The 12464-nt window shown below is 46.0% G+C and overlaps 1 protein-coding gene across 1 annotated transcript in view; it reads right to left on the bottom strand.

Annotated features, from left to right (window-relative positions):
* Positions 1-11153, bottom strand: part of LOC144805561 (uncharacterized) — a 69420-nt gene extending 58267 nt beyond the window's left edge. The window contains exon 1 of the mRNA XM_078672086.1: positions 9326-11153. Within this exon, the coding sequence (XP_078528212.1) occupies positions 9326-11153 (1828 nt within the window). The remainder of the gene's footprint in view (positions 1-9325) is intronic.
* Between the last annotated feature and the right edge of the window lie 1311 nt (positions 11154-12464).

Below are 12464 nucleotides of genomic sequence, written 5' to 3'. Positions count from 1 at the left end.
TCTAACCACAGGTGTTGGAACTCAGCAATCTCGACACTTCTACAGACCCAATTATTACCAACTACTGTCCCAGCGCGAGCGGCTCCAAGAGGTAGGTCATAGGGGTTGTGCAGAGGGGATGATAGGGGTAAGCACAGCAAATAGGTTTACTCCTCTGAGCTCATTGGAAGATTGCGATTGACGATGTGTGGGTCTCTCGGGCCCTATGGAACCCGCATCCGAGGGTAATGTATCGCCCCCAGAACAGGTATCGAGTGTGAATGGAGGGTGTAAATTTCTTTCTCAGAATATCGCGGGGCTGGAGAGCATGATTGAGAACACCGAATGGTTGGCTCTTGTTAAGTGTTTTGATGTGATATGCCTCCAGGAAACATGGGCTGTAGACAATAATTATCACCTGGATGGCTATAAAACCCTCTTCATTCCAGCTACCACATCCAGGTCAGGGAAAGCCAAGGGGGGAGGGGGGGCTTATCACCTTTGTTTCTCTAGCTGTCCTTGGCATCTCTGCTACCTCACTATATGTCAATGATTAGAGCGGCAGACCCTGATGCAGAGGTCTAGCCCGGGACCAGGGTTCAATGCCCCGCCTCGGCGGGTCTTGGGCTCAAAAATTCCACGGACCTGATAATTCTCGCCTCGGTGCCTATTCCAATCATGGAGTCCCACTCTGCAACTCTGGGCAATAGCTTGCTTAATCTCCACAATGGCCCCCACAACGCTAAGGATGCCTGGCCTCCATCTTGGGGGTGCCCAGGAGTGGACGCCTCACAGGGAAAGCCAGGATGGGTTCCACAGCGGTATTCGTACAAGCGCCTTGAGACCCTTGCGGGTGAGTAGTGCGCTATACAAGTATCAATTTACAATTTACATTTATGTCTCTCCCAATTTACATGTGATGTTGTTGTCCAGTGGTAAGAGCAAGGTACTTCTGGTAAACTTTTACAACGTGGGAGTTCCTTGCCTGGATGAGGGCTATATAATTCTGATGGGGTCTGTACTTCAGGATAGCAGCTTGAAAGGTCAGAATTATCACTAAATGTTTCTAACAGGGGATTTTAACACTCATGTGGGGACATCAGGCAAGGAGGAGTGGAAGCTATGGGCTGTACATGCCAAGCAGGCTTACACATGGAACATACTCCCCATAGTATTGAGCTTAACTCCATCTTGCTTGAATTTGGTCTAACATCTGTAATGAATAAGCTGCCTCCGGGGAAAACAGACATTACTCCCACCTTTATTGGAAGAGGTTGTGAGACCTTTATTAAATTCACCTTTATATCTACCCCCCTTATTCTCTGGTTACAGATTTTTCTGTGCAGGCGTGTTAATGTAGTGACCACAACCCCATTTGTGTTTTAACAGGCTAGACCCGAACACTCAGACATACCAATATGGGCGGGGGGGGCTGGTGTCCCCCTTAAAGTGATGCAAGCGGGAAGGAGCGTAAAGTGGGGCTGTATTGTCCCAGAGCTACTCCACGAGTCCCTTTTAACTCAGTGTCGCAGCAAGTTTGCAACCTGTCTCGATGATGAGGCAAGTGGTCTGGACATCATGGGGGCATTTGGATCCATGTCTACTGTCATAAGGAAGTTACTACGGGCCTCGGGTGGGGGCTGTAAGCAACCAGGTCCACGATGCTTCGGCGTGCTCCCAGGCTTCCAGGAATCTGAGAAAGCCCTTGGGTGTTAAGCCCCGAGACCGGGTGGCGGTCAAAGGCCTACGAAGAGCATATAAGGATGCTCTAGCAACTCCCGAGTCGGCCCTGAAGATGGAGGCCTGGATTGATTTATTCGAGGCTAGTACACTGTGTAATAGCTCAAAGTTCTGGGGCATTATTAACAGCCCATTTCTATATGGAAATAATGCAAATTTACCGGAGGCCCATATCACTGAGGACAATTGAGTACATAATTTCGAGGGTATCTTCCAGTCGGATACCCCGCCAATTGCGGGGTAGAAAAGGGTGGAAAGCAAGTCGGAACTAGTTTTCACCATCACCATGCAAGAGGTGAGAGTCAGTATTCTGGGTGTGTCTAAAAACAAGGACCCCGAGCCAGATGGGATCCCACCAGATCTCTACATCGCCCACGTAGAAACCTGGGTACCTGTCCTCACAGCTGTTATCAATGCTGCAGTCCAGGTTGGCCACCCAGATTCTTGGGCTTTATATAGTCCCGGTATTTAAAAAGGAAAATCGGTAGAGTACCTATTGTTATAGGCTCATTTCACTTCTTGACTCTGTGGTGAAGGAGGTGGGCCGCATGGTACTTGACACACTTGTATCTTGGGTTGATGAAAACAACTTTATATCTGATATCCAATACGGCTTTCACCCAGGTAGTTCCGCTGTGGAACAGTGTTTAAACCTTTACATGGTTCTGAACAAATGCACTGTGGCTTGTTCCAGCCCCAAAAACCTAGCCTTCATGGACCTGTCCTCAGCATTCCACTGGGTCAATAGGTCCAAGCTGCGGCAGCTGATGTCCTCCATTGGCATTGACTGTAACATCATTTTATTTCTGAGGGATCCTCACCGTGATTCAACCGCGGTTGTCCGCTATTCAAAGGAACTGAAAGTGTCCAGTCAGCTTGACATCAAGAGAGGGGTGTATCAGGGGTGCATTTTGGCATCCTTTCTTTTTAACCTATATAATAATTCCTTAGAGAAGGCCCTCTTGGCCACAAATGCGGATTGTACCCAGGTAGGCAAGCGTAGCCTGCCAGTCCTCCTATACAGGGACGACGCAGTCCTCTAGGCGAGGACAGCTAGGTGCCTACAACTTCTTCTGAATTATTTTGCCCTTTTTATGAAGGACTTGTACCTTTCGTTTATTCATTCCAAGTCGTTCATTATGCAGGTGGGACATCGTAAAGCTAAGCAGTTCACTTTTAAATTCGGACTTTCGTCAACAGCGAAGACCAATGTTTTCTCCTATTTGGGAGTTGTGTTTGACAATTCCTTGAGTTGAGAGAGGGTCATACCGACCCATCTCGCTGATAAACACAGACGCGAAAATATTTGCGAAAATTCTGGCACTTAGATTGGCCCCTATTATGCCTCAAATTGTCAACCCACAGCAACATGGGTTTATCTCTGGGAGAGACACTACCACACACGTAAATATGGCCATCACAGCTTTTGATATTGCAGAGATAGAGTCCACCCCACTCGGCATGATCTTATTAGATGCTGAAAAAGCTTTTGACCGAGTGGGGTGGGACTATCTTTGGTGCGTGCTATCTAAAATGGGGTTTGGTGGAAAGTTTCTGAGGGGTATACAGGCGCTATATGACAATCCCATTGCTTGTACTAGTTATGGCGGCCTGACCTCCTCAGATTTTCCAATTATGCGTGGTACGCGTCGGGGCTGCCCCTTATCACCTCTTTTATTTGCCCTTTCCTTAGAACCTTTTTTACATGCCCTTAATTCCCAAACCCTGATCGTACCCTTTAGCTCTGGCTCACAAGAACTTAAATTGACCGCTTATGCGGACGACATTGCCGTTTACACACATAACATCAGCGAGGCACTGAAAGGTATCACACTAGAGGCTGCGAAATTTGGGAAGGTGTCTGGATACAGACTTAATTTACAGAAGACACAAGTCATTGCTAACTACCTCCCTTCTACGGCTATCCCAGAGATATGCAAAGTTGCTACTTATTTAGGCGTTAAAATCACGGCCAAAGTACAGGAAATTAACAACATAAACTACAATGAGTTGATTAAATCCACTACTTTACTTTTAAGGAAGTGGCATAGGCTACCTTTGAATATTATCGGCAGAATTAATCTTATCAAGATGAAGGTATTACCCAAGTTTTTGTACCTATTTCGATCCATTCCACTGGCACTGAACAATCAGTTCTTCCAACAATTAGACGGCGTTTTGAGCAGTTTTATTTGGGGCTATAAAAAAGCGAGAAGATCACTGAAATTTATGAAGAATAGCACGCATGACGGAGGGCTTAACTTTCCAGATCTTAAGTTGTATTTTTGGTCCTCGTTTTTTTTACGATTTCTCTACTCCACAAAGAAGGAGCAGTATTCTTTCACTATTTTATGTTAAAACAAGAATCAAATATGTTTTTGCGTAGAGCAAACGATCTTAATTACTACAAGAGAGTAAGATTCAAGACGGCCAGGGATATTTTAAAGATATGGAGGAATGTATTAACATTTTGTAAAACATCCTTTTTCCATCCGAAGTTATTATTATGGGGTAACCCAGGTCTCCCGGCTATTTTCACCGATAACACCACTAATAGTTGGGCCGGGCAGGGAATCAATGCTTTGGCGGATCTCTATGGCTCGCAGGGGTTTCTTGAATTTAATACACTTAAACTTATACATGGTTTACTGGAAACCGCGAGATATAAATATTTACAGATTCATGATTATCTAATTAATTAAAAAAAGATTCGAGATATCACCGATTGCGATATATGGACTTGCTTATATTCAAACAAAAATAAATCAGTTATTAGTGGGGCATATAAATCACTAATTAAATATAAAATGAACGACCATCTTAAATTAGCGGAGAAGTGGGGGGCTCAACTGGGATTTAACATCACCTCGAAACAAATAGAGAACTCCCTTTCTAACATCAACAAATTAGTACGATCTTCTAGCCTAAGGCTACAGCAGTTTGGAACAACTTGTATGCTCTACTATACTCCTGAAAGAATCACTAGATGGTCCCCCAACCCCGCCTATACCGCCCGCACAAAATGCCCCAAGTGCTCTGCTGAAGGCAGCCAACCTAGTTCACATGCTGTTCTCCTGCCCCAAACTCAAGACCTTTTGGGGTGACGTACAGAATGTTTGTCGAACTAAGAAGATCATGTTACCGACCCTTACGGCTGCTTCTGTTTTGTTAGATTTTTACTCCATTTCATTTTCACAATCTGCTCTGGTTACCATACTCATGTCTTGTGCCAAGCTAACCTTGGCCAGAGCCTGGATCGCTACAGACCCACCCACGGTTTGGGATTGGTGGGCACTAGTAACCGAGATACATGCTATGGAGCTAGCTTTAGCAAATTTAAGGGGAATCCGTTCACTGATTACATTTGAAAGAAACTGGGGACCTTTTCTGGAGTAATATTGCAGGACTTTGTAAAACTTCTTCTTGGACCTGTAATGAATTCTATGCATATTGGTTGATTATGAATTATGGATTTACTTGTCCTTGTTTTTTTCTCTTTTATCTTATTTATCTATTTGCTTGTATAACATAATTTTTCTTTCTTCAATGTCCTTGATATATGTATTAATGTATGTTTTCCTGTCAGCCTGTTTACAATAAAAAAATAAAATAAAAAAAAAGACAATTCCTTGAGTTGGTGCCCTGTGCTTACTTGGAAGAAAGGGGATATAGTGAAAGCTCTTGCAGCTGTTTTTAACTTTGCCAGTAGAGTGGGAGGGAAGCCAATAGCGGCTCTTTTGAAGATATATGAAGCCAAATATATTTCAACGGTTGGTTATGGGAGTGAGATATGGGGCCACATTAGGGTAGGGGTAGTGCAAAGTGCTGAAAACTCTTTCCTGCGATGGGCCCTTTCTGTCCCACAAAGCACCCTGTTTTATGTCGTGCACGAAGAGTTGGGGATGCCTTTCCTCTCAGATGTACTGGCTCTTCGTCCCCTGGCTTTGTGGCTTAACATTTGGGCTAATTAAGCAAATACACTTAGCAAAGATGGCCTACGGGAATGCCTTTCACTTGACTATGTCTCAAGCATCCGATGGCTCCAGTATGTAAGAGTTGGCCTCTCCAGGGTAGGTAGGAACTATTTGCTAATCCTGAGCGCATATGTAAGAGGGACCTTTCTCTGGTCAAAGAGTGTTTTTTAAGAATGAGCTGCTGTGATAGAGAGGTAATTGAGCTGTGGAAGCCTAGTGTGCGTAAGTACATTGTGTTAAATACTGAACCAACCACCGAACCGTATCTTCTAGGGCTTAAAAACATCCTACTTCTGGACTAGGAACGCGCTCGATGGCCCCCTTGGCCAAGAGGACCGTAACTTCCTCTCGCAGAAGTTGCAAGTGATCCCCCGACATGGTACTGTGGAGGCATGGCTGGAGGTGTCGCCTCAAAGGGGAGGGAGTAGCCCCTTGGGATGATTTGCAGCACCCACCTGTCCGAAGTGATGGAACGCCAGTGGAGTACGTGATGGCAAACCCTGCCTCCGACTGGCGTGGAATGAGCCTGAAAGCTCGGACTAGGAAGGCTTTGAGGCAGAAGCTGCGGGAGCTGATGTGGACTGACCGGCTCTCTGACCCCTTGCTCCGTCACGGCGGGCAGCACGTCCGCGACCGCGTTGAGGCTGTATAAACGTGTGGGGGTGCCCCTTCCATGGCCACGAAAGAGACGAAAAGCTGAAGTTTGATGGCACTGGCCCGACAGGCCCAAGGACTTGGCCATAGCCCTGAAGTCCTTAAAGCGCTCAAGCTCGCTATCTGCTTTGTCGCCAAAGAGGAGACGGCCATCAAAGGGCATGTCCATGAGTGTGTTCTGGACATCCCCTGAAAAACTGGCGGACCTCAGCCAGGCGTGACGAGTAATCGCCACAGTCATTGAATTTGCTCTGCCCAGCGAGTCCGTGGTGTCAAGTCCACATCGGATGGAATACCGTGCTGCGTCTCGGCCGTCAGCGACAGCCTGGGCGAGCCGTGTCTGGGCCTCCGCCGGACACTGGGGCAGCACGTCCGCCACCGTATCCCACAGAGAGTGGGTGTAACAGCCCAAAAGGCATGCAGTGTTAATGGACCGCAATCCTAGGCTGACCGAGAAGAACAGTTTCTTGCCAAACTGATCTAGCCTTTTGGATTCCTGATATGGCAGAGCGGTCGGGAATGCGGTCTGGGACGTGGAGGCCTGGATAACCAGACTCTCGGGGGTGGAGTGGGTGGACAGAAAGCAGGGGTCGCCCGGAGCCGGGCGTTGGCGTGGGTCCACGTACTGATCCACAGGGAGAACTGTGGAGGGCTTGGAACAAGTGCCCATCAGAAAGTCAGTGAGGGCCTCATTAAACGGCAGCAGAGGCTTCGTAGAGCTGACTGGCGGTTGAAGCACCTCGGTGAGGAAGTTAGTCCTCACGCTGCTGCAGGGAGCTCAAGGGCTAGGGCCTTGGGCGCCCTGCGCAACACCACAGCATAAGTAGCCCCCTCCTCCGTAGTCACGGAGGGAGGATTGAGAAAACCAGTGTCAGGCGAAGTGTCTAGACCACTGGCATCCCCAAGCTCATCATCCCAGTCCTGACTTAACTGGCACTGCTGTGCCAGAGGGTCCTCAGACCCCTCCCAGTCCTCCCCTTGATCCGTGTCCTGATTAACAGGCATGTCAAATGTCAAAGGTTCTTATATAGCGCCTTATCACCGATAGGTCTCAAGGCGCTTGCTTTGGGAACCCGTCCTGGCTTTTCCCTGTGAGATAACCCCTACTGGGCATCCCCAAGGTGTAAGCCAGGCATCCCGCCGCTGGGGGGCCATAGTGGAGATTAAGCAAGCTATTGCCCAGAGTTGCAGAGTGTGAACCCGTGATTCGAGTAGGCACCGTAGCGAGAATTGTCGAGTCCGTGGACATTTGGGCTCAAGACCCTGCCGCGTAGAGAATTGAACCCTGGTCCCGGGTCTGACCTCTGCTTCAGGGTCTGCCTCCTCTAACCAGTGAGCCACACTTGCATAAATGACAGAGCCGGGTCATAGGTGAAGGGCTCACCCATCGACATCGGAGACGGCGCTGCTCGTACGCCGAACCGGGACTGGGGCTAAAACCAGAGACGGTGTTGTCCGAGGATGGCGCCGGGGTCAGCACCAGCGGAGGAGTCATAAGGTCAACTGGCTTCGACCGGGATCCAGGCCTGGATCCCACAGGTCCTGCACGCCGAGACCGAAGTTGCCGACGGCACCGGGGCCGAAGCCGCCAGCAAGTTAGGACTCCCAGTCGGACCCGCGGGCCTGAAGCCGCGCCGGCAGGTGTCGACGGCGGGAAGAGAGTCCTCTTGGCCACAAGGAAGTCTCTAATATCGCCCGGAGTCGCATTCAGTCCAGGGACCAGAGGGTGTGGGACAGGATGCGACTCCTGAGCCGCGTGAATGGCGAGGGGAGTCCTCACTGCTTCTTTTTGACATGCCTCGACTTACCCGAGTGCGAGGACTTGGATCCGGATGATCGGTGATGACTGCGGCTCCGCGACCAGTTCCTCGACTTCCTCCCCGACTAGGACCTCGAGCGGCACAGAGTCGACTGCCGGAGCTCGAGGAGCTTACGGGAAAGCTCCCGCCTAGCCTCCGACGTCAAGGCCCGGCAGTCGGAGCACGACTTGTCATCGTGGTCACCCCCAAACAGTATGAACACCGGCGGAGGGGGTCGGTAACAGACATCAGTCGGTGATAGGCGTCACACAGCTTGAAACCGGGCATCCCTACTGGCACCAGGAGTCGAGTCGACTCGACAAAGATAGACAAAAACATCCAAAAAGTTAGTCAAAAAATGACTAAAGGTACGTGCTCTTCCCGGATCTGCGCTAGCTGGCGCGGAAAAAAGAAGAACTGACGTCAGCGCGCGAGGGCGGCGTCTAAGTACTCCAGCGACATCATTCCGGCGATCACGACACCGACGACGGACACGGAGCCGCAGACGACGCCTACCGACGCGCAGGGGTACTGCTGACGAAAAACTTTCCGTATCCAGTCTGACGCCTGGGGGTAATTCTAAGGTAAGGAATCTAACACTAACGTGTTTCTTTCAGATTCTGTCTTTCAGATACTAGCTTTTTTGGCATAAGGATTTTCTCCAGTGTGGAGCTTCTCATGGTGAGATAGCGTTTTTCTCTGCAGCTCTTCTGGCATTCAGAACACTCATAAAGTTTTTCATCAGTATGGAGAATCGCTTATGGTTAGTGAAGCTGTGCCTATCAGATAGGAATTTCTGGCATTCACAGCATTGGTATTGTTTTTCCCCTGTGTGCGTCTGCTCATGTAGAGGGAGATTGTGTTTAAAACGGATGCTTTTCTGGCACTAAAATATTTTGATGGTGTGTTTTCTTATGGCGCTTGAAATTATCTCTACCTCTGAATCTTTTCTGACAATTAGAGCACTGATAATTTTCTTCTCCAGTATGGATTCTCATATGTTTAGTGAGATTACATTTAAGGCTGAAACATTTTTGGCATTTGGAGCACTGATAAGGTATTTCTCCAGTGTGGGTTCTTATATGCTGAGTGAGACTGCCTTTTTTACTGAAACATATCTGGCATTCGAGCACCTATATGGTTTTTCCCCAGTGTGGGTTCTTATATGATTAATGAGACTGTTTTTTTGGCAGAAATATTTTTGGCATTCAGAGCACTGATATGGTTTTTCCCCAGTGTGGGTTCTTATATGCTGAGTGAGACTGTTTTTTTCACTGAAACATGTGTGGCATTCAGAGCACCGATAAGGTTTTTCCCCAGTGTGGGTTCTTATATGATTAATGAGACTGTTTTTTTTTCCGAAACATTTTTGGCATTCAGAGCACTGATAAGGTTTTTCCCCAGTGTGGGTTCTTATATGCTGAGTGAGATTGCTTTTTACCCTGAAACATTTGTCGCATTCAGTGCACTGATAAGGTTTTTCCCCAGTGTGGAATCTCACATGCCCAGTTAGAAGTGATTTAAGTGTGAAATCTTTAGGGCATTCAGAGCACTGATAAGGTTTTTCCCCAGTGTGGGTTCTTATATGCTGAGTGAGACTGAGTTTGTCTCTGAAACATTTCTGACATTCAGAGCATGGATAAGGTTTTTCCCCAGTGTGGGTTATTGTATGTTGAGAAAGAGTTCTTTTGTCAGTGAAACATTTCTGGCATTCAGAGCACTGATAAGGTTTTTCCCCAGTGTGGATCTTTGTATGCTGTGTGAGTCTACTTTTTAAACTGAAACATTTCTGGCATTCAGAGCACTGATAAGGTTTTTCCCCAGTGTGGATTCTTATGTGCCGTGTGAGACTACTTTTTACACTGAAACATTTCTGGCATTCAGAGCACTGATAAGGTTGTTCCACAAAATGGGTCACTGCATGATTAGAAAGACTTTGTTTGTTACAAAACCTTTTCTGGCATTCAGAGCACTGATATGGTTTTTCCCCAGTGTGGATTCTTGTATGCTTAGTGAGTCTGATTTTTACACTGAAACATTTCTCGCATTCAGAGCACTGAAAAGGTTTCTCCCCAGTGTGGGTTCTTATATGATGAGTGAGGCTGTTTTTGTCAATGAAACATTTCTGGCATTCAGAGCACTGATAAGGTTTTTCCCCAGTGTGGGTTTTTGTATGCCGAGTGAGACAGTTTTTGTCACTGAAACATTTGTGGCATTCAGAGCACTGATAACGTTTTGCCCCAATGTGGATCTTTGTATGCTGTGTGAGATTACGTTTTACACTGAAAAATGTTGGGCATTCAGAGCACTGATAAGGTTGTTCCACAGAATGGGTTATTGCATGTTTAGAAAGTTTTTCTTTGTTACAAAACCTTTCCTGGCATTCAGAGCACTGATAAGGGTTTTCCCCAGTGTGGATTCTTATATGCCGAGTGAGAATGCTTTGGTAACTGAAACATTTTTGGCATTCAGAGCACTGGTAAGGTTTATACCCAGTGTGGGTTATTCTATGCCGAGTGAGAATGCTTTGGTAACTGAAACATTTCTGGCATTCAGAGCACTGGTAAGGTTTTTCCCCAGTGTGGGTCCTTGTATGTTGAGTAAGTCTTCTTTTGTCACTGAAAAATTTCTGGCATTCAGAGCACTGGTAAGGTTTTTCCCCAGTGTGGGTCCTTGTATGTATAGTAAGTCCTCTTCTGTCACTGAAACATTTCTGGCATTCAGCGCACTGATAAGGTTTTTCTCCAGAGTGGATTCTCATATGTTCAGTGAGTTTCGATTTACGGGCGAAACTTTTCGGGCATTCAGCGCACTGGTAAGATTTTTCCCCAGAGTGGGTTAATGCATGTAGATATAGACTCGCTTTGACACTAAACCTTTTCTGGCATTCAGAGCACTGATAAGGTTTTTCCCCAGTGTGGATTCTCATATGCACAGTGAGATAAGATTTACGCCTGAAACTTTTTTGGCATACTTTGCACTGAGAGTGGTTTCCCCCAGTGTGCATTGTGTCAAATTCTGTGAGATAAGATTTATGGCTGTATCTTTTTTGGCACATGTAACTTTTTTCCCCAACTTAGGATATTTTGCCTTGATTTAGGCGGTTTTGAACACTGAATTTGTTCTCACAGTCCGTGTTTTTATAAGGTGTATTCCTAGAGTTAATATCTCTACGTTTAGTTTTCTCTTGCTTATATACCACAGTAAGAGTGAACCCGATTTTAGAGTTAGGCTTGTTTAGATAATGTTCAGCATTTATCTCTAAAAGAAATTGTGTGTAATCTTTAACACTTCAATTGAGCAAAATATGTCTGAAAGCAGCCCTGTAACACCTGTAGAAATATTTCTAGCAGATAATAGTCTTTAGGTTATAGCCTATCCGGCAGCAACTTATTTTGTGACTGAAGATTTTCTCAAATCTATTTGTATAGGTTCTTAGCAATGCAGTGATAAGGTGTTAGTCTGATATTTAATGATTAAACTGATAAGTACCTTTTTGCACTGACATAATGGCAGTAATTGAAGGCGTTCGAACGTGCACAGTACTATTGTGGATCATGAGTCTCAGAACATCAGTTCCTTTTACCCTTTCTATGTTTGGTGTAAGGTTAAGGTTTGTAGTTCTGAAGAAGAGGATTTATTTACATTACCTATAGCGCAACTGTGCTCATTTAATCCATTTTCATATTTAATAGTTTTACATATCACTCATTCACAGCAGATACTGTTGAGGCGATTTACATAGAATTACAGAACAGTACACAATAAAAAATAAACAATCTGAGATGGTTATGAACACAATAAAGTGGTGAATTTTTAAGGTTTTCGCACGAGTTTGCAGAGTGGGTCGTGGTTTTCTACCCAGAGTCAGATAGTCTCAAACTTGTGTAACTGGTTAAAAACAGTTGTTGAACAAAGGTGATTTTCCAATCTTTTGGTTGTTAACGTGTCAGCTTCGGAGTCTTCTCTCAGCGTCTTTTCTTTGATGGTCTGCAGAAGAAACCTTTTGTTATAACTTTCTTTTTATGCAGTGTGTGCTTCCTCTCTGGAATTACATGATGTTTTAGATGAAGGTTATTCTGTACACAGATATGGCTTTGCTCTGGGTTAATGAAATGCTAAATTAGAGACTTCACTTACAGTATAGTACTTTCCTCAGCTCCCACTTCCTCGACACACTTAGATTTTGGAAATTGTTTAAACGTAGAATGCTGGATGTCCTTCAGTTTTTCAAAATAATCCTTCTTATGGCACAGACTTCAGTTGCCTGGTGCTAAATCTTGCTTTCTTCGTCAGTAATTTCAATCACCTATAGTAT

Source organism: Lissotriton helveticus (genome assembly GCF_964261635.1).
Source record: "Lissotriton helveticus chromosome 1_1 unlocalized genomic scaffold, aLisHel1.1 SUPER_1_unloc_14, whole genome shotgun sequence".
Lineage (NCBI taxonomy): Eukaryota > Metazoa > Chordata > Amphibia > Caudata > Salamandridae > Lissotriton > Lissotriton helveticus.
This window is presented reverse-complemented; position numbering and strand designations above follow the sequence as displayed.